A 23570-nucleotide genomic window follows, 5' to 3' on the forward strand; every position below is an offset into this window, starting at 1 on the left:
TCTCTTGGCTCTGAGTGCGCCCACTTCCGAACAGTTCATAACCTTCCCACTATGTTTATATCCGTCACATATTGTTAAAACATGGTCGCTCCGGAATGTTCCGTTGACTCTGTTTTTATGTCTATGAGTTTTGTCCTGTTAGCCCGGTTTTCTCTCCGGTTTTCTCCGGGGGTTTTCCTGGTCTGACTAGGCTAAGTCGCTGCTACGGTACTCTGCTCCGGCATCCGTTCCAGCATGCCCACTTCTCATACGTTTTCAGCTGGTTTTGTTGAGTGCAGGAATGCTCCGCTATCCTGCAACAAGCCAGCGGTCACGGAGTCTATAGTTCCCATTCCGGTGCGCAGTCTGTTTTGGAGAATTTATAGTTTGGCACGGAAGGTTGTGAAGTACGCTATGCTCTCCCCGAGCAGACTTCTTGATGAACCCGTAGGTTTTATATACACCTGTCGGTTTCGTCTCCGCCAAACTCCGCCTCATGTGGCTTATTCTTGGCTCGGAAGGTTGTAAAGTACGCTATGCTCTCTCCGAGCAGGCTACTTGATGAATCCGTAGGTTTTATTTACACCAGTCAGTTTTATCTCCGCCAAACGCCGCCTCATATGGCTTATTATTAGTCGTTTGGTACCCAGCAGGTTGCGTTGTACACTATGCTCTCTCCGAGCAGGCTACCTGATGAATCCGTAGGTTTCATATATACCTGTCGGTTTTACCTCCGTCAAGCTCCGCCTTATGTGGCTTATTAATAGTCGCTCTTTCGGTGTTTGGGCTCTCTCCGGGCGAGATTCTCGGTGGATCGGTAGGTTTCATATACGCCTATCAATTTCCCTCCGCCAAACTCCGTCTCCAGGCGAGATTCTCGATAAATCAGTAGGTTTCATATACTCCTATCGGTTTTTCCTTCGCCAAACTCCGTCTCATATGAATTATTAATAGTTGCTCCTCCGGTGTTTGGGGTCCTAATTTTCCCCCTCCTGGAGGCCGGCCGCAAGTCTCGTAACTCTGCTGTTTACGGAGAGTTTTCTGAAGACGTTGCGGCCTTCTGTCTCGTTCTCGAACCTGTGAACATCGTCCCGGAGCGATAAGTAGGTGCGAGAATAAGTGAGGCAAACCTTTTCCGCTTAGCTCGGAATTAGGTGAGGCAAACTTTTCCTTTAGGGGATTCGTTAGCTCCTCATGCCTTTTCGACGGTTCCTGGTCTACCGTCCCTAAGGTGAAATCAGTCAAAAAAGACCCTTTTTTAAACCAAGAAGACCTGCTCCGGGGCCCCTCGAGGACGTCTCGGATCTCTAATCCGGTGCCGTCTCTGAGTTTGGCCTCGTCTTCTGAAAAGGGACACAGCCCAAGCAAAGCAAGGCGGTTACCCCTCTTTCCTTTGTTGAAGACTCTTTTACGGGTCTCCTTATAAGGAGCTCGATTTGAGGTCATTGTCAACCTATCAAACTGTCTATCTACCTCATGGTCCGTGCCTTCCCTTTCCCAGGAGCTTAAATCCCAAAGAGATTAATCTCAAGACTCATTGTCAATGGATCACCTGTAAAATCCTGCTCCGTTCCGGAATTCTATCCTTCCGGACACCTCCACCTCTTTTCCCCTCCGGTCTGGGGAACCTTTGGCGCCTAACCCTTTATGCTTCCCAGCATGAAGGCACCCTCCTATCGGGGGTGTGGGCACACGGAGGTTGGTGGAATTGCATTTCTTCCCTTCCGGCCTGGTATCCCCTTATCCGGGTTTTACCAGACTGTCAGAAGGAGCATGGTATCTATCTGGCAGGATCCCTAAGAGAGCCCTCATCTTCCCTAGGGGCTGGGCACATCGTCTCCGTTGAGAATTCTAACGGAGTGGCAGGCGGAGAATTCCAAGTTCACGCCAGCTATGGGGTCTTACCGTGTTCTCTTTGAGAGCCCTGCTTCCTACCCCTTGTGCTCCGAATGTAGCCCCTCTTATCAACAGGCTTGTTTCGAAAATAAACCGCTGACGCATTTCCGGGTGACAGATATCACAGATACGTTCACAATGAATCTTCTAACCCCGGACTACGCTTCTAATTTATTCAGCGTACAGCTCCTAAGCTTCGGAGTCATTTCCGGAAGCTGAAACAGGGTGTAAGTCAGGCTTGCCAGGCCCTGGAATTCTTTGACTTTAACAGAAACAATGTCTGTGGTATATAATGGCGGTTCGTTGTTTCGGGTCCTGATAAAATCTCTCTTGTCAGGTTTTCTGCAGGTCCCGCTTTATTTCATCAGTCCGGTTGAACAGCTGAAAACACTTTTTTCGCCAGCCACGTTCCGCCTTGAGCCGAAAAATCTTATGAACAGTTTCACCTGGAGAATTAATCTTTTCCCCAGGTGGGCGTTGTTACGGTCCGTCCGGGGCTACTAATGTTAATCAGAGCCTCTGTTCTCGTGGGTGTCTACCTTATGAGCGGAAACAATCTGATCTTGCTGGGCCCTATCCCAAGTCCGGCAAGAAGTTCATGTAGTTCAAGCGCCCCCCTTGCTCAGGCGGTGGTGCAGGCTCTTCAGGTTCCTGCCCTGGACAGCCGTCAGCCTCTCACTCCCAGCCTCCACCTCGATGTGTGCGGGTTCAGCCAACACATCAGCCCCTTGTAACACCCCGTGTGTCTCTGCCTCCCCATGTGCCTCCACCGAGTTTTCTTTGCTTCATACGAAAACCCAAGGAAAGAATTTTCACTAGACATTCTGCCAGAGGCTCTGACCCTCGGGGTTATCATAGGAGCAGGGAAGCATCCTGCTCCTCGCCGAGAAATTGGGAAGGCATACGCTTCAGGGGAGACAATCAAGCCTCCTCCCTGTAGTATTTCTCATATGGGTGGGAGGCTGTACCATTTTCGGGGCCACTGGAACTTCAGTCCCTGGGCCCAGAGTATAGTTATCAAGGCCCGGGGTGGAGTTGGACTGTTTGCCCCCCTCCCCCAATCAGGTTCAGTCAGCTTCCGGCCAGAGTTCTGGAGGACTTTGTGAATGGCCTGTCAGGCTTTTTCAGTCTGCCAAGGAAGTTCCCTTCCACTGGAAAATTTTTCCGGGGATGTCCCGTTTATTTTCCTCATTCAATGCGGCAAGTCTCGGTTGCTTTCAGTCTTGTGGGTTCGGATCCTACTGCTCCGTGGAGCCGTAACCACCTCTATAGACCTTTCCGACGCTTCCTTTCACATCTTGGTTGCAGAAAGGTTCTATCCCTTCTTGGGATTCAGACTCGGGGAGCAGGCGTACCCCTTCAGGTTCATGCCCTGCCCCCAGAGTCTTTGCCAGTTTGAACAGTGCCGTAGTTCAACAGCTCCGGTATTAGAAGGTTATGCTAGCCGCATATCTAGTTGCCTGGCTCATTTGGGCACCCAGCGTCGGGAATTGCCTGAGGGTGCTGGTCATTATAATCGGTTTTCTAGAGTCTCTGGGCTTCTAAGTACACAGGAAGGAATCCCACCTGATTCCAGAGGGTAGCCTTCAGTAGTTGTGAATCCAGTGGAAGTGGAAAGAGATAGCAAGGGGGACCTAACATTTCATCAACACAAGCATACCTCTCGCCGTGCCCAAGAAAAGGTCTTGGGCTCTCTCCAGTTTGCTTCAGTGACGGTTCTCCTTCTGAAGTCAAAGCTGGAGTTTATAACCGGGGTTTGGCGGAGTCAGGGACGTGTTTCCCTGATTCCTCCTGTTTGAATAGTGGCCTCCGGCCTTGCACAACTGTCAGGTGCTTATCGAAGTCAGTTCCTCTCCAGCTTTCCCCTCCGGCCTCAGTATTCCACACCGTCACCTCTCTGGGCGGGTGGGGTGGATATTTTTTGGCCCCATGAAGTACATGGAACTTAGTCGGTCACGTTCCGGCAGTTCCATATCAACGCTTTGGAGGGCTGTGGCAGTCTTCCTGTCCTTGGGAAACTTCTTCCTCCCAAGAGATTTCATTTTAGGCTGGTTCTGAACAAAACAGCAATAGTGCGCTGCGTAAACAAGTGGGTTCGAACTCGAGTTGCTTCATTCAGGTTATGGTTCATTCTTCTCCATAACCAACAGACACAAGTGCCTCTGTCTGCCACCCTTCTTGTAGGGGTCCAAAAGGTCACTACTTTTTCCCTATCCAGGGCCTCCCCCCTGGTGTCGGAATAGTCCTTAGACGGAGTGTCATTCAGGTAGTCTTGTGACCTTTTCCTGGACCTGGAAGTAGGTCTGTTTGCAACCCAATTCAGCCACAAACTATCAAGCTGTCACGACTGGTATAAACTCAGCCTGCATCAGCCCCCTCAAAGTTCTGATGCCCTGGCTTTGTGGTCTTTGTGAATCTTACAGTTTAGGAGGAAACTGATCTTGGTCCTGTTATTACTGTTTTCCTAAAATCAGTCAAGGGATCCTACTCTACTGCAGTATGGTTCTGCAGTTAAGTAACTAGCACTCTTCACATAGTTTTCGAAGCTACAGTAATGATGCGGCCGCATTGGCCCCGAGGAAAGTGTTTTGTTGGAACCAGACTCACAGGCTCTTAACTTTCATCCCTTAGGTCTGTGTTCGTCTGAGACCAGTATTCCGTCCACATTCGGTTTCCTGGTCTTTGAGTAATGTATCGGAGCTAGCTTCGGTAACCAACAATCATCTTGTTCTTACCTTTCCTTGTTGGGGAAGACCCAAAATTTTTAATCAGCTTAGCTTCTAGTGTTAGTTTTCCTGTACTGTCTGCCCTGTCTAGCGGAACCAATCATTTTGGTTTCCCCTCATCAGGGGTAGTGTGTGGTCACCTTGGAAAGTACTCCCCTTTTACAAGGTCTGTTTCTGTGCCCAGTTTTCTCCTTACAGGCTTTTTTTAGACAGGACCTCGCAATTTTGTCAGATCCTCTCTTTTAAAAAAAAAAGGGGGGGGGGGGTACTGTCATTGTGTCTGCTATTAGGCAGAAAGTATTTTCTTAATACAAGGCTATTCAGGTTCAATTCTAAAGCTCATGATCTTAGACGGTGACCACTTACTTTATTTTCATTACATGAATTTAGAGGACCTTACTAATGTTCAGGGTAGAATTCTCCTAGTTTTCAACGTCTCTATTTAAGTCTTTAATAGCATAAGAATGATGTTTATTTCTCTGTTATTATTTCACCGGCTGACACGGGACCCCGATCTAGAAAAAGGATTTTGACAAAGGAAAATCTATTTCTGGGAGGGGCCCGTGTCACCCGGTGACCCACCCCTGTTTTTCATTCTCTCCCTCCCATGGTAAACATCATTCTAGTGGGGTGGGTGCTAACATGGAATGCGACTAGTGTTGCCTTGTGTACAGTCCGCGAGTAGTGCATGGGCTTGTATCAGCACCTCTCTCGTTGGGACTTTTGACATTGGGAATCTTTATAGGGCAGGGTCCCGTGATTGTGACAATCTCACCCTTTACCATATACGACTCCATTTCTTGGAGCTCGCTCTGGGGGTAGTAACCCCAGCTTTACATTTAGCTTTTCTCTGGTATCTAGCAACGGAATTACCTAGAAATAAGTGCTGAATGGATTATTTCACTGGGTGACACGGGCCCCTCCCCAGAAATAGATTTTTCCTTTGTCAAAATCCTTTTTTTGTTCATTGGGATGTATCTTCTTCTTGTCTTTCCACCTGTCACTTATTGCACTTGTCCTTGTATAAAGCTTAGTTAAAGTGGTTTAAAAGCTAGTTAAGAATAGACCAAGCAAAAAAGAATAGCTGTAAAAGTAATATACTGAAAGCATTTTAGATGGGATTGAAGGGACATTATAAGAACCTTTATCACTGTTGAGTTATTAAAAAAAATTATTGTAGGACCAAGAAAAGGTCTGATTCCAAATTAATATCAGGTATCATTATAATCTAAATCACCTCTCTTAGGCAAAATCTCTACTGAAGATGATTGACGTGATTACGGATAAAGGTGGAAGAGGCACAGTTGCCATTACTGCTGGACGTGGTCGAGGAAAGTCATCTGTTTTAGGATTGGCTGTGGCAGCTGCCATCTATTTTGGTTTTAATAACATATTTGTTACAAGTCCTACCCCAGATAATCTGGGAACATTTTTTGAGATTGTTTTTAAAGGTAAGTTATGTATTTTTGTATCACTGTAATTTAAATCATAAGTACAGTAAACCCCCGTATTCACAGGGATGCGTACACCCCCACCCCCCCACGAATAGCTAAAATCCACGGATACTTAAAACCCCTCTAAAAACACTTAGAACTGCCTGTTTTGATAGTTTAAACACAAGAAAAACACTCAAAAAATGCTTGTACCGGAGTATAAGCATTTTTAATAGTTTTAATAGTTTTATCACAAAAAGTGCATTTAGTCATGAAAATGATATGAAAATACTGTAATTAGTGAATATTTCTCAGTGAAAAATACCGCGGATGGGCAAATTTTCTGCGAATAATGGGTAGATACGTTCCGCGAATACATGAGTCCGCGAATCGTGAGAACACTAATACGGGCGGTTTACTGTACTTGTAAAACATTTATTAAAATATTATGGAGGCTGTATTAGGTTCTTTAGTAGAATGATTTATTTTGAGATGTCATTAAGTAACTTCAAGGATTTTCCTTTCCAGTGTCTTTGAAGGTTGTATGTATACCTGGAGATGCTAAGTACTTGTGCATAAATACAATCAGTATGTGCACATTCTTTTTTAACTTGATGGTAGGCAACTTTATCTCTGGCATAACTTCAGTGTCAAGACCCTATAGATAACTGCACCCATGAGACAGTTGTCTTGATCCTGTAAGTCGGGATCAGAGAATGATGTTGTATGCATACTGGCAACAATGATTTTGTGTGAGAAACTTGGATTATTGCTTACCATGTGGATCTTTATGAACACCATTCAGCTGAAGCTGAAGGAGACATGTGTTGCTGAAGTAATTCTCAGAGCAGGTTTACAATATATCTTGAGTGAGTTTTCAGGTAGGTAGAGCCTTAAGTACCATCAAGAGACCAGCCACTTTAATAAATGAAGGAAATCTGAAAAACCATGAGTTATTTTCTCAGGTTAGTATGGCATTCCATTGTGTTTACAGTATTGTGTTTTACCAAGATACTTTGTACTTACATAGTTATAGAGGATATCCCACCATCAAACCCACAAACCAGAATGAATACTGCTTACTTGGTCAGTATAAAATACTTTGTTTGAGTAAATTTAAATTAATTATATAAAAAAAAGGTACTAAGAAAATTGACTAATGGCACTTTATTCTCGCTGAAGTTAAAGGATAGAGTTGTGATAAAACCTCAGTCAAAGTAATAATGTGTCTCATCAGTCGATATAATTCAAAACTTATCTATTTGATAGTGTAGCCACTGTTTGCCTCCAGAAGAGTTACTCTTATGGTCCCAGCAGGGCTCTGTGAGACAGACCAACCAATCTCAAAGAATTCTCTCTTACTTGGTCTTGGCCAGAATGATGCTTGTTAGCACAGTGGTAGAGTATAAAGGACCTGAGGCAATAGGGCCCTGCCCCTTGCATATATCAACTGCCTCAGTTTTCAAGTCATTCTTCTCATGCAGATGGAAACGCTGTGTAGGTCAGTCATTTTCCCCGTTATGGACTGGCCTTTGTCACAAGACAGTCACCCCAGTTTTTTGCTCCAGAATTCTACTTTGACGTTTTTTTTTGTTGATGCATCAAAGATGTCCACTGAGGATATAAAAGTGCATAGTCTCCAGACTTGGTTGAAAGTTTCAGTCCCTTAACATTTTAGCAGGTAGGCATATACTGTCACTGTTAAACTTGGTAGCTAGCACTCTCCCAAAGAGTAAGGGGTTAGGGTTTGGTCACTAGGCTATGTCACGTGTGCCATGCTTCTTGTCCTTGCTAATAAAGCAGTAAATAGCAATACAGTACTTAGAAATTTTGCTATTGAAATGCATTAATCAATATATGTAGATAATTCAAGGTTACAGTGTAAGGGGGAAATTTTTTTTAAACTCGAAACTTCTTTGTTACAAAATAATAACCTTGAATAGTAGTTCCCCTTTATGTTTAAAGCTCTGCTGTATACTAAGGGTTATTTTTTCCTTTTTAGTAATTTAGAAAAAAAAATTAAATGAATTTTGTGATATAGAAAGTTCCCCATTTACCATTAATATTGGGATGTTTGAGTGGTAAAGGAATTACATTCAGGCTGGCTGATTGACTTCTAATAGGTATTACTCTGCCAGGTAGTGATGTCTCACCTTTAAGAAAATCTCATGTTGGCACTTGTCTTTTAACTACTAGAACATAGAAGATACATTTCCATAATGATCTACCTTACCAAACAAACTAAAGTCTTAAAGATACTGATTTTAACAATAGTAAAAATAAAAAAATGTATTCAGTAATCTCTGAATTACCTGGATTAATGGAGCCAAGGCCCCGTTAGATGAGGGTGAAATTTGGGTAAGGGCAAGAAAAAACTCCATGGGTGTGAGTGGCAACTCTGTACCCTTATTCCCCCCTATCCTCCTACCTTGTCAGTACTGCATAAGCGTAAACACTCAGTTTGCTTATAAACAACAGTCATCACGCTTTAAACTGAATATTTGATGCAAAAGGCAATTAGCCTGGATATTAGACCACATTTGTAACAAAATATGTTGTTTAGATACACTTAAAAAAAATTGAACCCCTCTTTTTCTCTTATAGTTACACTTGCGGATATATCACTTTCTTTTTCGTTTTGCCCAAACCCATTATACAACACAAAATATTCACAAAAAAAGCAAACAATCTTTTCATTTTGCCCAGTCTTTAAGCAAACCCTTTCCTTCTCATTTTCCCCAAACACTTTTAAATACATCTTTTCTCAGTGACTTACCTGTGTGTGCTGCTCTTGGTACTTACAATAGCTTGACATTCAAAAACTTGTGAGGAGGTTTATGAGTCCTCCACTTCTTTCCCCCCCCCCCCATCCTCCAGCTTGACTGTGACATGGAGACCGGCATCATCATCTCTTCTCCTTTCTCTGCCCCCTGTGACTCATGATTTCAAGTTTCTTCTGAAGGGGCAACACCTTCCTTGCCTTCTTAGGACGAGGTGAGGCCATACAAAAGATACACAACACTAGCGGGAACTGCAGCACCGCAGGCAATGCAATGAAAGCCACATGCACAGTGCGAGGTGTATTTTCAGTACATTACACTAGGCTAGGATTACGATGCCTATGTACCTATCTCAGGTTTGGTAGATACCATTGATAATGTACATCTGAGCTAGGTTTTAACTAATAAATAGCTTAGAAGCCAAAGTTCATTAGATTAAATGCAAGTCTTGTGACTTGTCCAAGAATTCATCAGTATTTCATATGATTAACAACCACTTACTACTGTGTGCAAGACACACAGCAAATACTGACCTAAACAGTCGAATCAGTTACTGTAACTAAGACATTTATTAAGGACTGTGTTACATTTGTCAAGTTGTTAAAAATTTGCTTATTTCAATGGTGATTTCCATAAAAAAAAAACAGAATAAATCCAGTCATCTTTCATGCAATGGAGAGGAAAGTGTTATGAAAGTATGCTACTAAATTTACGGTTGTATCTGTGGCAGGAGAAACGAATAATGTGCAGACCATCTGAAATCACATCTTTACTTCATTTAATTTAGTGCATTTATAAATAAAGTAAGCTGCATTTTTAAACCAACTTTGGTAATTTACATAAACAACTATTCTCCGAAATGTGTTTCATTTAGCAACTACAGTATTGGCTGTGATGATGTAGGGAAAATGCAACAGTTGATTTTAAGAATGTAAACATTAGCAGAATACAAATGGTGCCTGATTGCTATGTTCATAAATTATAATATAATAGTAATGCATGAAATGTAATTGCATATAGTTTGTTAAACAACAGTTTAATTAAGATTGTCATTATTCTTAATATAACTATTTTACTTCAGCAAATGGATATCTGTCATGTAACAACCTAATCAGGGCCAATTGTTTCTCTCTCTCTCTCTCTCTCTCTCTCTCTCTCTCTCTCTCTCTCTCTCTCTCTCTCTCTCTCTCTGTCACATGTGCAGGTTAAAAGAAACAAAAGCGACAAATTTTTAGGTTTTTGCTGAAAACGAAAGCCAAAGAACTTTGAAGTGCTGGAAAACATTGAAAGGCACCAGGAGATCAAAATTCGACAATGCGCTTATAAAGTGGTGTGAGCTTCGACTTAGTGAAGGTGTAGACATTTCTGGGTAGATTCTTATGGAGCAGCCAGAATTTTCATAAGGAACTAAACCAAACAAATGACTGTGATTACTCATAAGCTTTGTTCTACTTTATTTATTTATATATATATATATATATATATATATATATATATATATATATATATATATATATATATATATATATATATATATATATATATATATACACAGTGAACCCCGTATTTGCGGAGGATCGTCCCACACCCCCCGGTTGAATAGGTCAAATCCATAAATGCTTAAAACCCCTCTAAAGACATTTAGAACTGCTCATTTTGATAGCTTAAACCAAGAAAAACCCTGTAAAAATGCTTATACCTGAATATTTTAATAGTTTTATCACAAAAAGTGTATTTATTCATGAAAATTATATGAAAATACAGTAATTAGTGAATATTTCTCAGTGAAAAATACCGAATGGGCGAATTTTCCATGAATGATGGCTAGATATGTTCCACAGAGAAACCATGAATCGTGAGTCCATGAACCATGAGAACGCCTTTGAATCTGGGGGTTTACTGTGTATATATATATATATATATATATATATATATATATATATATATATATATATATATATATATATATATATATATATATATATATATATATATATATATACAGTATATATATACATATATATATATATATATATATATATATATATATATATATATATATATATATATATATATATATATATATATATATATATATATATATATATATATATATATATATAGGTAGGTGCTTAGGTTATGATAATTCGACTTAAGATAATTTGCTTTTACAATGGGGTTAGCAATTAATATTGATACGACAATATTTTGAAAATACGTATTTTTAAATTTCATGGCGACTGGCTTAGGCAACAACGTACAATCAGGCAGCGTACGGTGTGCGATACGTTGGCCTGAGAGGCTGGAATAGGTGCATTAATTCAATGAGCCGGTCTCACTTGCTCTCATTGTGTATGAAGTTAAAATAGGTCAGTGTTCGTCTGCAATTTTTGTGCATATAAATACAGGTAGTGCACAAGTTACAATAATTCGGGTTTACGATGGAGTTAGCAATTAATACCGGTACGACAATATTTAGAAAATATTTTTAAATTTCGCGCAGGCATAGGCAACAGCGTGCAATCAGGCAGCAAGAGAGACCAACTTACAATAGACCAACTTCTTTTCCTCCATCTCTTTATTCCATCTTCTAGTTAAAAAAGTAAGAGAATAATAAAAGTATTTCTGAGTCCAGCCCTGTGTCAGCCGGTGAAATTCCATACTAACACGAATTTCTAGGTATAAAATGCTAGATACAGTGATCCCTCGTCTATCGCGGATAATGGGGCCAGAACCCCCTCCCTCGATAAGTGAAATTCCTATGGTAGCATTGGCCCCTCCCTAGGAGGCATATACTGTATATACATGGTATATATTTAAAGGCTTTACTGTATAGCCTTTCCCACACTGTTATAAACACTTCCTATGCACTTAAACACTGTATTACTATTTTGATCTCCTATCACAGTAATATGCATAAAAAAAGATCGTCCCATATTTGTAATGTTTATGTTCTGAGAATCAGCTGACTGAAGCTCTCACTACTAACGAAAGAATTAGGAAAATAATTTTTAGTTGTCAAAAGAAACAAATTTATCAATGAAATTATTTTTAATTCTGTACATAAAAGATTATGATACAGTAATTCATATTTCATTGAGAGAGAGAGAGAGAGAGAGAGAGAAATGGTGTGTACTGTACAGCACAGTAGCTTGGGACGAGACTAAGTCTTGACTAAGTCTTGACAAGCTGGTGATGAGAGAGTATACAGTATCCTTGAGTTGCTTATGTATGAAATTCGGTTTTAATTATTTTTACAGTGATTTAAGATGAAACATCAACAGTGATAAGATATTCTCTTATGTACCACTCACGTGCCTTGTCCGAGTGCCTGTATTACTATTTTGATCTCCTATCACAGTAATATGCATAAAAAAAAAAAGATCGTCCCATATTTGTAATGTTTACGTTTTGAGAATCAGCTGACTGAAGCTGCTCACTACTAACGAAAGAATTAGGAAAATAATTTTTTAGTTGCTAAAAGAAACAAATTTGTCAATGAAATTATTTTTAATTCTGTACATAAAAGTTTATGATACAGTAATTCATATTTCATTGAGAGAGAGAGAGAGAGAGAGAGAGAGAGAGAGAGAGAGAGAGAGAGAGAGAGAGAGAGAGAGAGAGAGAGAGAGAGATGGTGTGTACTGTACAGCACAGTAGCTTGGGACGAGACTGTATACAGTATCCTTGAGTTGCTTACGTATGAAATTCAGGATTTTAATTATTTTTACAGTGATTTAAGATGAAACATCAACAGTGATAAGATATTCTCTTATGTACCACTCACATGCCTTGTCCGAGTGCCTGTGGGTATATCTGAAGCTTCCAGTCCTTGCCAAAGCGTCGGTCTCAATAAAACCGTTCTTCTCACGTAACATGATGAAACATCGCTGTTTTCCGCAATATGGCTGCCCGATATGGTGGTACTTTTTAATTTTAATTTTTCGATGAATATTTCTGAAAAATCCATTATGCAGTGAAGCATCTTTTTGTTTAACTTCATTTTGTACTGAATTATATGTCATAATGCAATGAACCAACAGTACTAGCAGATATTAATAATTATTAATGGAATTAATGAAATATTTGGGTCTTCATATATCGCGACTATTTTTTGAAATTTCGGAAAATCCGCTATATATTTTCTCTTATAATATACATACGTAATGGAAAAAATCCGTGTCAAGTCGTGAATCCGCGATAGTTGAACCGCTAGCGAGGGTTCACTGTATACCAGAGAAAAAGAGCTTTCAGGAATGCTGGGGTTACTACCCCCAGATCGGCGTCTTCCCTAAGGAAGACGTCGGTATAACCAAGGGTGAGTGAAAGGATCACAACCACAGAGCTACACTCGATAGATATCCCCATGTCAAAACTCCTCGAAGAGAGCGGTGAGCCGTTACAGCCCCCACGCACAGGCGTCCGCCAGGCCGGCGACACCAGCGCCACCTACAGCATTCCATTTTCTAGCACGTGATCATCATCACCAGGATTTTTGTGCTTGTGTTATCTTGGTGTTTTCCTGCTTTTTTGCCATGTCTTCTAGCAGTTTCACCATCTCTAAGTTAAGTACCATCTTATTGTGGGGTTTTTTCAATAAGTTTGGCTGCATCTGTCCATATTTCACAATTATGAGGTTGTTGTTATGACGCCACGGCGTCCCCTAGCCAGCCATGCCGACCGTGAGGTTGCCTCTTCAGTCTTTTCTGTCGGAGTTGTCTCCTTGTCGTTATATCACTTATCTTTTTCCCCCGGATCTCTTCCTGGCGGTGTTTCCTGGGCGGGGGTTTTATTGGAGTTTTGTTTAATTTACTGACCCCCATAGCGAGTCCCCCCTATAGGGTTCCCGTCATTCCCTGCTTAGGTCTCCCCTCCAGGTTGAGTTCCCAGATTGGTCTTACTTATTTACTATTATTATTATTTTTGCGTTGGTGCTATATATATATTGTTGCCTCTTCGGGGTAGCGTCAGCTCAATGTCTGGCCGCTCCTTGGAGTTAGGCTACACACCTCGCATGAGCACATTATTCTTGGAATATAATTTTTTATGTATATTGTGTTTATTGTGATGGTTTTTATTTTATATTGTGTGTGGGTTTTTCTCCCTTGCCATTCATATTGTTAGGCTCGTTAGGTGTTGGGCGGATCATCGGGTTGAGGGAGTTTTGTTGCTGTTTCCTCCAGTGGCCGTTTTTGGGGTGGCAGAGTGAGCCCCTTTGTCCTCCCCCTTCTTTTCGAAGGGGTAGAGTTCACTGGGTGTGCCTCCTCTAGGCTATTTGCCTTTTTTGCCCCCTCCTTTTCGGTCCTGGTTGGTTCTCGGCACAGAATTTCTCTCCCTGTTATTCCCTCCCCCACCCTCCCCTTACTCCTTTCCGTTAGCCTAGGCCATGCCTAAGCACGGGCGTTTACCTAGGCTTTGTCTAGGCAGGAGTCGGGCGTTGAGTCCTTGGTCGCATCCCTTCCCTCAGGAGTAGGCTTGTCCTGCCAAGCTCGTATTATGTTGCTTGGCGTGGCGTGTGATTGCAGTCGAGCGGGTGAATTACTTTCCCTTGTCTCCTGTTTTCACCTATCTTAGCCTACTCCTCTTCCCTACCCCACCAACCCTCCCTCCCCCCCTCGTCTCAGGCCAGCTCTTGCCTTTTCTCGTGCGGGTGATGCTAGATGGCGTATTCTCCGAGTTGGGGACTTCCTCTGGTGGAGAGATTCGTTCCCTCCCAGAACTAGTTCCCGGTAGCGCTGTGTTTGTTTTGATGTTTCGTTTACCACTCTCCAAGATCGAGCGGGTTTCGAACATTCTTTCTTTTGGTCTTGTCCACTCTCCGTCGAGTTGCTTTGGTTGGGTTGTTGGCGCCTGCTCCGGCTTATATTATACTTGGCCTTTCAATGATGGTCGCCTCACCCACCTTTGTTTCTCTGGCGGGGAGATTCGAGATTGGGAGAGAGAGAGAGAGAGAGAGAGAGAGAGGGATACCTCCGGTCTTCGGAGGTGATTTTTTTTTTTTTTTTTTCATTATTACCATCACTTGTATCTTATATATATATATTTATATTATCTGGCGGAGTGAGCTTCTCACTCCGCCACTACACTTATTTTATGTGTTTTATTGAGTCCGGTGCTCTACCCTGGGGTTCCGCCGTCTTTTTTGCTGGCAGCCCTTGTGGTGGGTCCCTGTTGTCTCAAACCTTCCGTTCCGCCGGAGTATTCCAGTGACCGGAAGTATCTTGCCTTCCACTCTGTTTAAGTTATGGCTTGGTGGTCTCGTCTCTGACGAGGGGTTTTTCTCTCTACCGGAGCATTCCGGTGGTAAGTGGAAATACCCTGGCCTTCCAGCTTTAGGTTGCTTAGAGTGGTAGGTTCATGTACTTTTTACACTTACAGACTGTTCGTTGTGAGGAGCCGGGTGCACCGCTTCTCTCCAGCAACCGTATGGGCATGTGGTGTGCCGGACCCACGCTGGCTGTGCGGTCCGGTTGATGACCTCATTGTTTGGCACCCGACAGCTGTGAGGTTTGCTTCGCTCTGTGCGCTGGCATCCAGGACGAAAGTCAGTAAGATATAGCTTCTCATTTCTTACATTCCTCATATCTGTGTAGTGCTTATATGGTTTTCGGGCTTATATTTCCGTTCAACCCTAATTGTCCGTTCTCTTACAGGCGGACGAGTCCTCCAAGAAGACTTCCCTTGAGTCTCTCCGCGCCTGGGTGGCTGGGTTCGGAAGAAATGTTCCGTCGGGGAAGCCTTATGTCCTGGGCGCTAAGTTGCGGGACCTGCTTTACCCGGCGCCGGGTGGCTGCTGCGGTTCCCCGAAGAGTTGGCCAACCCCATCATTCAGCAGATCCGGGATGCGACCCAGCCACCCCAAGAGGACATCCTTTATGCGGAGGTGTCGGAGGATGTCGCCGCGTTAGACTTGGACCTGGAACCGATGAACCCAGAGCTGGACCAAGTGGTAGGTAGCGAGGTAAGTGAGGTTGCGGGGGCGGGCGCCCTTTTTGATTCCCCATCTTCCTCTGTATCTTCATTTTCAGGCTTTGTTAAGTCTTCCACCTTGGGTGACAGGGCTCCATCAGCTGTCCCTAAGTTGAAGCTGAAGACTTCATGGAAGGCGAAGGGCTTTAAGTCCTCGTCTTCCAGGAAAGCATCTCCTTTCCCCGTCGAAGGCTAAGGTCCCGTGCCTGTAGCCTCTGGGAGCAAACCTGGAACCTCGGGCAAAGGCGCGAGTAAGAGGGCATCAAGACCAAGCCCTCCTCGCCAGCCTGCCTTTGACCCTGAGGCGTTTGCAAACTTGCTGTTCGAGAGGTTCTCGGCGGAGGTCGAGTCAAAGTTCTCCCAGATTTCTGAGAAGCTTCACAGCCATGATAATATACTGGCGGGAATGGCTCGCCCGGTGAGGAGCCGAACCACAGTATGCTATCCCTGACACGGCTGATCTCCCCTCCTTTTGATGTCGGGAACCCTTGGCGTTTTGCCCTTTGCCACTCAGCACGAAGGCAAGCGTTGACTGTTGAAGGTCTTGGCACGAGACGGTTAGAGGAACTTGAGTTTTTTCCTCCCGATCTCCTGCCCCCTTACCCAGGCTTCGTTAGGCTGATGGAGGAAGCCTGGGTACGCTCAGACAAGGTCCCTAGAGAGACAGTGATCTTCCCTAGGGACCAAGCTCAGTCGGCTCTCCTGCGCACTCTTACGGAGTGGCAGGCAGAGAACACAAAGCTTACACCTTTCAAGGGCAACTACACCATGTTCACCCTAGGTGATAAGTTGCCGACTCCATGCCTAAACAAAGTGGCTCTGGCTACGGCTCGAGCATGCTTTGACGGCAACCCCTTGCCTCAATTAAGGGAGACAGACTCCACATCCCTGGTATTCCCAGGGGGTGAGGAGTTCTGGAGAGATGCCCTGTCCACCTTTACTGTGGGAAAGCTGGACGCTTACTGTGCGTCTACCCAGTTGAGCGAACAGCTTCCTAAGCTCCCGGAAGCCTTGCTGAAGACAGAATTTGAGGCCCGGACTAGGCTAGCCCGGTCCTTGAACTCCGTCTGCCTCAATGAACCGACTGCCGTCTCCTGTGCAGATGAGCCCTTCTTTCAGGTTCTGGCTAAATCCCTGTTAGCAGGGTTTCAGACGGACCTTTTTGACTTTATGATGGCTAAGCTAAAATGTAGGAGATTCATCTTTGCTGAAGCCACCATACGTCATGAGCCTAACAAGCTCATGAAGAGCTCTATCTGGGGCCCTAACCTCTTCCCAGAGGAAGAGGTAGCCAGTGTGCTGAGTGAGGCTACTAGAGCCAACCAGAGTCTTCGTTCTCGCTGGGGTATCTCAGCTTACAAGCGTAAGACCCCAGAATCTGGCGGCCCCCAGACTAAGTCTGGTAAGCGGTTCAGGAGACACAAGAGGCCTCATCATCAGACGGTGGTTCAAGCTGTCCCGGTCTCGGCAGTCGCGCAGCCCTCCACCTCTAAAGTTCATCCCCAACAATACGTGCTGGTCCAACCAGCTCATTCCCTTGCTGCACCCTCGTACGTTGCCTCACCGGCGTACAATCCTACCTATGAAGGCCGTGGGTTCTTTCACGGCCTTAATAGGAGTGCAAGGGGGGGGAAGAGGTCCGACCCCTTACAGAGGCAAGTCCAACACCGCCCCAAGAGGTAAACCTGGACGTGGTAGAGGAAACAAACCCGCTTCCTCCCACTGAGAACAGTCAGGTAGGTGGTCGCCTTTACTGGTTCAGAGACCAGTGGTCCTTCAGCCCTTGGGCACACAGCATTGTGTCCAAAGGTCTAGGTTGGAGCTGGACCAAGGACCCCCCTCCTCTGATCAGGTTTTACCAGCCACCCTCCAGAGTCCTACAGGACTATGTGGCGGAACTGCTCAACAAGCGAGCAATAAAGAAAGTAAGGCACCTCAAATTTCAAGGCAGGTTGTTTACTGTTCCGAAGAAAGACTCCGGTCATCAAAGAGTGATTCTGGATCTGTCGCGTCTAAATCATTACATAAAATGCGACAAATTTCGCATGCTTACGGTAGCGCAGGTACGGACTCTACTTCCGCGTGGAGCCGTCACCACCTCTGTCGATCTTTCAGGCGCTTACTATCACGTCCGGTTGCGCGGACCTTCTCTCCGTTCCTGGGTTTCAGACTCGGGAATCAAGCCTACTCCTTCAGGGTCATGCCTTTCGGTCTAAATATTGCACCCAGGATATTTACAAAGCTGGCGGACACGGTAGTTCAGCAACTCCGGTCCCGAGGATATCCCTAGCAGCGTACCTGGCGATTGGATAATTTGGGCACCAACAGTTCTAGAATGCCGGAAGGCCACGGCCACGGTCATCAACTTCCTGGAGTCGTTAGGTTTTCAACTGAACAGAGAAGTCCGCCTGACTCCGAGTCCCGGTTTCAGTGGCTGGGTCTCCAGTGGGATCTGTCTTCGTACACGTTATCCCTCCCGCCTCCCAAGCGGAAGGAGATAGCCTCCCTTACCAGGAAATTCCTGAGAGACAAAGCAGCATCCCGCCGGGCCCAAGAAAGAATCCTCGGTTCCCTTCAATTTGCCTCAGTGATGGACCTGCTCTTAAAAGCAAAATTAAAAGACATAAACAGAGTGTGGCGGAGTCGAGCCAATGTCAGGCTCAGAGACAAGGTCTCCTCCATCCCCCTGATTTTAAAGGCGAGACTGCGGCCTTGGTCCATAGTCAGTGGCCTGTCCAAGACAGTCCCGCTTCAGTTCCCTCCTCCGGCGCTGGTAGTTCACATGGACGCCTCATTAAGCGGCGGGGGAGGGTATTCGCCAAAACAAAAAGTACAAGGAACGTGGTCTACAATGTTTCAACGGTTCCATATAAACACCTTGGAAGCTATGGCGGTATTTCTAACCTTAAAGAAAATCCGCCCCCCCAGCCGGATTCATATCAGACTGGTGTTGGACAGCGCCGTGGTAGTTCATTGCATCAACAGGGGCGGCTCCAAATCAGGTCGCGTAAACCAGGTTATGGTAGCTATCTTCTCCCTGGCGAACAAGCACAGCTGGCATCTGTCAGCCACCCACCTAGCGGGGGTGCGGAACGTGGTGGTGGATTCCCTGTCCAGGACCACTCCGTTGGAGATGGAGTGGTCTCCGGACGGAGAGTCTTTCAATTGGATTTGCCGCCGGGTTCCGGGTCTCCAAGTGGATCTGTTCGCGACGGAGAGCAACTTCAAGCTTCCCTGTTATGTGGCCCCGAACCTGGATCCTCAGGCGTATGCCACGGACGCAATGACCATAGACTGGAACAATTGGGAGAAGATTTACCTGTTTCCCCAATAAATTTGCTGTTGAAAGTACTGCACAAACTCAGGTCATTCAAGGGTCAACTAGCCCTGGTAGCCCCTTATTGGCCGAAGAGCAATTGGTTCCCTCTTCTTCAGGAACTCGGGTTGCGGAGTCTTGGATTCCCAATCCCAAACTGACCCAAACAGTACAAACCAAGACTGTGTCAGCTTCCTCAAGAATTCAGAATGCCCTAGTTTTATGGACTTTATAAAGTTCGCAGCTCAAAGGGGGAGCAAACATTGACCCGTTAACACTCTGTTTTTAGAATCAGACAAGAGAGATTCTACTCTCAGACAATATGACTCAGCAGTCAAGAAATTGGCCTCTTTTGAAGACATCTGAAGCCCAAACCATGACTACTAACCTAGCAGTTACCTTCTTTAGATCATTGTTTGAAAAGGCCTTGCTCCGGCCACTATTACCACAGCTAAGTCAGCCCTGAAGAAGGTATTCTTATATGGTTTTAAAATTGACCTTACAGATTCTTACTTTTCATATATTCCTAGAGCATGCGGTCGTCTGAGACCCGTATCGCGCCCACATTCTGTTACGTGGTTCCTCAATGATGTGCTTAAGTTAGCATCTGAGATTGACAACTCTCAATGCACTTATTTGGATCTGTTAAGGAAAACTTTATTTTTAATTAGCTTGGCTTCAGGTGCCAGAATTTCAGAGCTGTCGGCTCTCTCTAGAGGTGATGATTTTGTTAGTTTCCTCCCGTCCGGAGAAGCCCTCCTTTCTCCTGACCATAGATTTTTAGCTAAAAATGAGGACCCTCAAGACAGGTGGTCTCCTTGGAAGGTGGTGCCCCTTCCACAGGACCAGTCCTTATGCCCAGTCTATACCTTAAAGTCTTACCTTTTAAGAACTCCACAGTGTAAGTCGGGTCCTCTTTTTATCAGAGAGAAAGGTGGAACTCTTTCGTTAAATGCAATAAGGCAACAAATTCTGTATTTCATTAAACAAGCTAACCCGGATTCAGTCCCTAAGGTTCATGATATTCGTGCAGTAGCTACTTCCACTAATTATTTTCATAATATGGATTTTTCAGAACTTACCAAATATACGGGATGGAAATCACCTCTAGTGTTTAAACGCCATTATTTAAAATCACTCGAAGCCCTGAAATTTTCTTCAGTGGCTGTGGGGAGTGTCATTCCCCCACCTTAATTATCCATTATCCTTTATCCTTCCCCCTCCCCCCTGCCTGCCTACCTCATTTACTTCTCTGCCTGCCCTTCTGGATGATCATGCCTCACTGCCCTGCTCCTCATATTGATATTATTATTGTCTTTTTATTATCTTTTGGGGACTATTTTGACATGCTGTAATTTTGGATTGTCTTAGGGGTACTGGGCTGTTTTTATTTTGCTCCATGTACCCCATAAATTTTCTCGTGTTGTAGATGTCTCTCTTATGTTTAGTTATAAGTTCATATTTACTCCTTATAATCTTAAGTATTTTTGAATGTATTTTGCCTGCCATATTGTTTGGTGTATTGACTTTGTATTCTACTTTTAAGGTCGTATTACTGTAATTTCATATTAATATTCATTTTTTCATGTGAGAGATATCCTCATTAAATCTGTTTCCATAGCATGTGTTTTTCTTCAGATCACCTTTTGTTTCCTGGTAGTTTGCAGTCTTGGCATGATTCTCTATCACTATTTCACCAGCTGACATGGGGCTGGACTCAGAAAAGGGATTTTGACAAAGGAAAAATCTATTTCTGAGGAAGGCCCCTTGTCACCCGGTGACCCTCCCAGAAGTGGCTTCCGCTCCCCCCCTACTTGCACATGCCAAGCCTGGGGGTGGTGCTAGTCTGGAATGATGTAGGTGGCGCTGGTGTCGCCGGCCTGGCGGACGCCTGTGCGTGGGGGCTGTAACGGCTCACCACTCTCTTCGAGGAGTTTTGACATGGGGATATCTATCGAGTGTAGCTCTGTGGTTGTGATCCTTTCACTCACCCTTGGTTATACCGACGTCTTCCTTAGGAAGACGCCTCGATCTGGGGGTAGTAACCCCAGCATTCCTGAAAGCTCTTTTTCTCTGGTATATCTAGCATTTTATACCTAGAAATTCATGTTAGTATGGAATTTCACCGGGTGACACGGGGCCTTCCTCAGAAATAGATTTTTCCTTTGTCAAAATCCTTTTGTTAGTAACCTTATACTCGTGCGAAAATGAGTACAGCCATAAACAACTGAATGAGAAACTGTTGTTTTGCTAATAATCTGAATCGGATAACAACTGTTTTGCTTGTATTTCAACCATCGTACGGTTAAACAATTACCGTAGTTATGTTAAAAATGACGTTAAGTACTGATATATTTTTACATTATACCCTTATCCACTTTGGAGAAAAGATCGGCAAGGAAATATACTGCTACAGTAAATTTAAGCTGCAAGTTGTAGTTGAAGCTGAGAAAAGAATGTTCAAGCTGCTAATGACTATAAGTTATCGTGCATTGGCAACATGGATGAAACTCGACCGCAAATAAAATTGGAAAGTATTTTAATCAATTAAATCAAAACTACTGGCCATGAAAGAACACATATTACTGCTGTTTTCACGCTGATAAAAGATAAATACGAAAAGCTCGTAGTATGATGATGAAATCAAAAGAAAACAGCAAACGGAATCTTGATTTTTTTTACACAAAACAAACATGCCCCCAAACGGCCAGCCACCAACGTCATCTATCAACGAAAAAATAGCTAAATTAATTTCACAACAAGACATATGTAAGTTATATTTTGACTTAAAAAACATCATGTAAAGAAAAATATATGTCCCATATAAATAAAGTATCTAGAGATTCATTTACGCTAACTAGAAGCAAGAAAAGCTCTCTGAACTGAGTTAACTGCGGCGAAATACCTAAAACATTGATTTTATCATAAAAATCATTATTATAAAAGAAGTATGTCTACTTTTTAAAATTAGCATATTTTTACGAATGTCTAGGAAAAGAGGCCCTGCACAGGGTTGTAAATATTCACTTTCAACTTCCCATGGAAGGCACAGATAATTTTTTAGTATTTGTTTTTCTTATACCATGTGCATTTGCATACCTTCCTCTTTCCATTAATGTGTTTTTTCTTAAATTGGCCAACCTTAAAGTTTGGCCTGGTCTTGGGGTATGCTTAATATACAGGCAGTCCCTGGTTTACAACGGGTCTGGCTTACGATGTTCCGAGGTTGCAACTCTTTTCGAATATATTCATCAGAAATTATTTCCCGGTAAACGACGCATGTTCCGGGGTTACGACGTGTACGCCGATCAGACGGAAGAAATGTGGCTCTAAAATGACAGAATAATAAAAATTTGAAGTATTTTTTAATGAAAAACTCAATAAAAATGTAGTTTACATCATTTTCAGTACACCCAAAGCATTAAAAGTAAGATTTTCTCAGGATTTTTTTATGATATTCGACGATTTTTCGGTTTATGACGATTTTCGGTTTACAACGCAGCGTAAAAACGGAACCCCCATCGTAAACCAGGGACTGTCTGTACTGTATATTTAGTCCATCCTGTAAGGCAGTGGTTCTTAACCCCAGAGTTGTGACTCAAAGTTGTGTCGCTAAACCATTTTAAAGGGTCCCCAAGGGTTATAACTTTATGGGTTTATTTTTCCCCAATACTCTTATTATAATTATTATTATTATATTATAGAATATATTGTATTAAAAATACATAATTCATTAATATCTGAGGCTTAGATATTAATGAATTATGTATTCTTAATACTGTACAATATTTTCTCTAATAATTGCGTTAATAAAAATCTCTGCATGTAATTTTTGTTTCTGTAACACATTTTCATAAGGATAATTATATAAAAAGAAAATGTTTATAGGGGCATGGGTCGCCACAGTTAATTTGGACAAGATTTTTGGACACTGCTAAAAAAAAAAGGTTAAGAACCACTGGTGTAAGGGTTAAATAGAAAAGTACCTAGCCATATGCATTAAGTACAGACACAATAAAGAAAAAATAAATAATCCCAACTAGATACAGAAGGAGCTACCATATTTTCCTGTATCGAAGACCCATTTTTTTTTCCCTCAAATAAGTCTCAGAAATGTACAATGTGTCCATGAGGCCAAAAGTTAAATTTTCATAAGCCTCTCCTAACACCAGAGAAAGTTTATCTTTTGCTAAACAGTAATGAGAATTACCGTATACTACCTCTGAAAAAGTGTATAAATTTTACTTATAGATAGTAAATAAACAAAAATATAAAACCAGAAAAATGTATGTAGTCTAGCCACAGAGTTCCATTCCAATACCAGCAGGGTATGTCAGACGAGTCAACAGACTATAGCAACTTACTTGTTGGATATCAGTATACTGTACCTCTATTGTTACATATACTCAAACGAACCTGACTTGAGAATACTAATAAATGAGAAAAGTAGAATTGTGACATGTTAAAAGGA

General features: G+C 43.1%; 1 protein-coding gene across 1 annotated transcript in view; it reads left to right on the forward strand.

Annotated features, from left to right (window-relative positions):
• The window catches only part of LOC136848545 (RNA cytidine acetyltransferase-like), a 427260-nt gene that overhangs the window by 122645 nt on the left and 281045 nt on the right, over window positions 1-23570 (forward strand). The window contains exon 6 of the mRNA XM_067120821.1: window positions 5848-6052. Within this exon, the coding sequence (XP_066976922.1) occupies window positions 5848-6052 (205 nt within the window). The remainder of the gene's footprint in view (window positions 1-5847; window positions 6053-23570) is intronic.

This window comes from Macrobrachium rosenbergii, chromosome 19 (genome assembly GCF_040412425.1).
Source record: "Macrobrachium rosenbergii isolate ZJJX-2024 chromosome 19, ASM4041242v1, whole genome shotgun sequence".
NCBI classification, from domain to species: Eukaryota; Metazoa; Arthropoda; class Malacostraca; order Decapoda; family Palaemonidae; genus Macrobrachium; species Macrobrachium rosenbergii.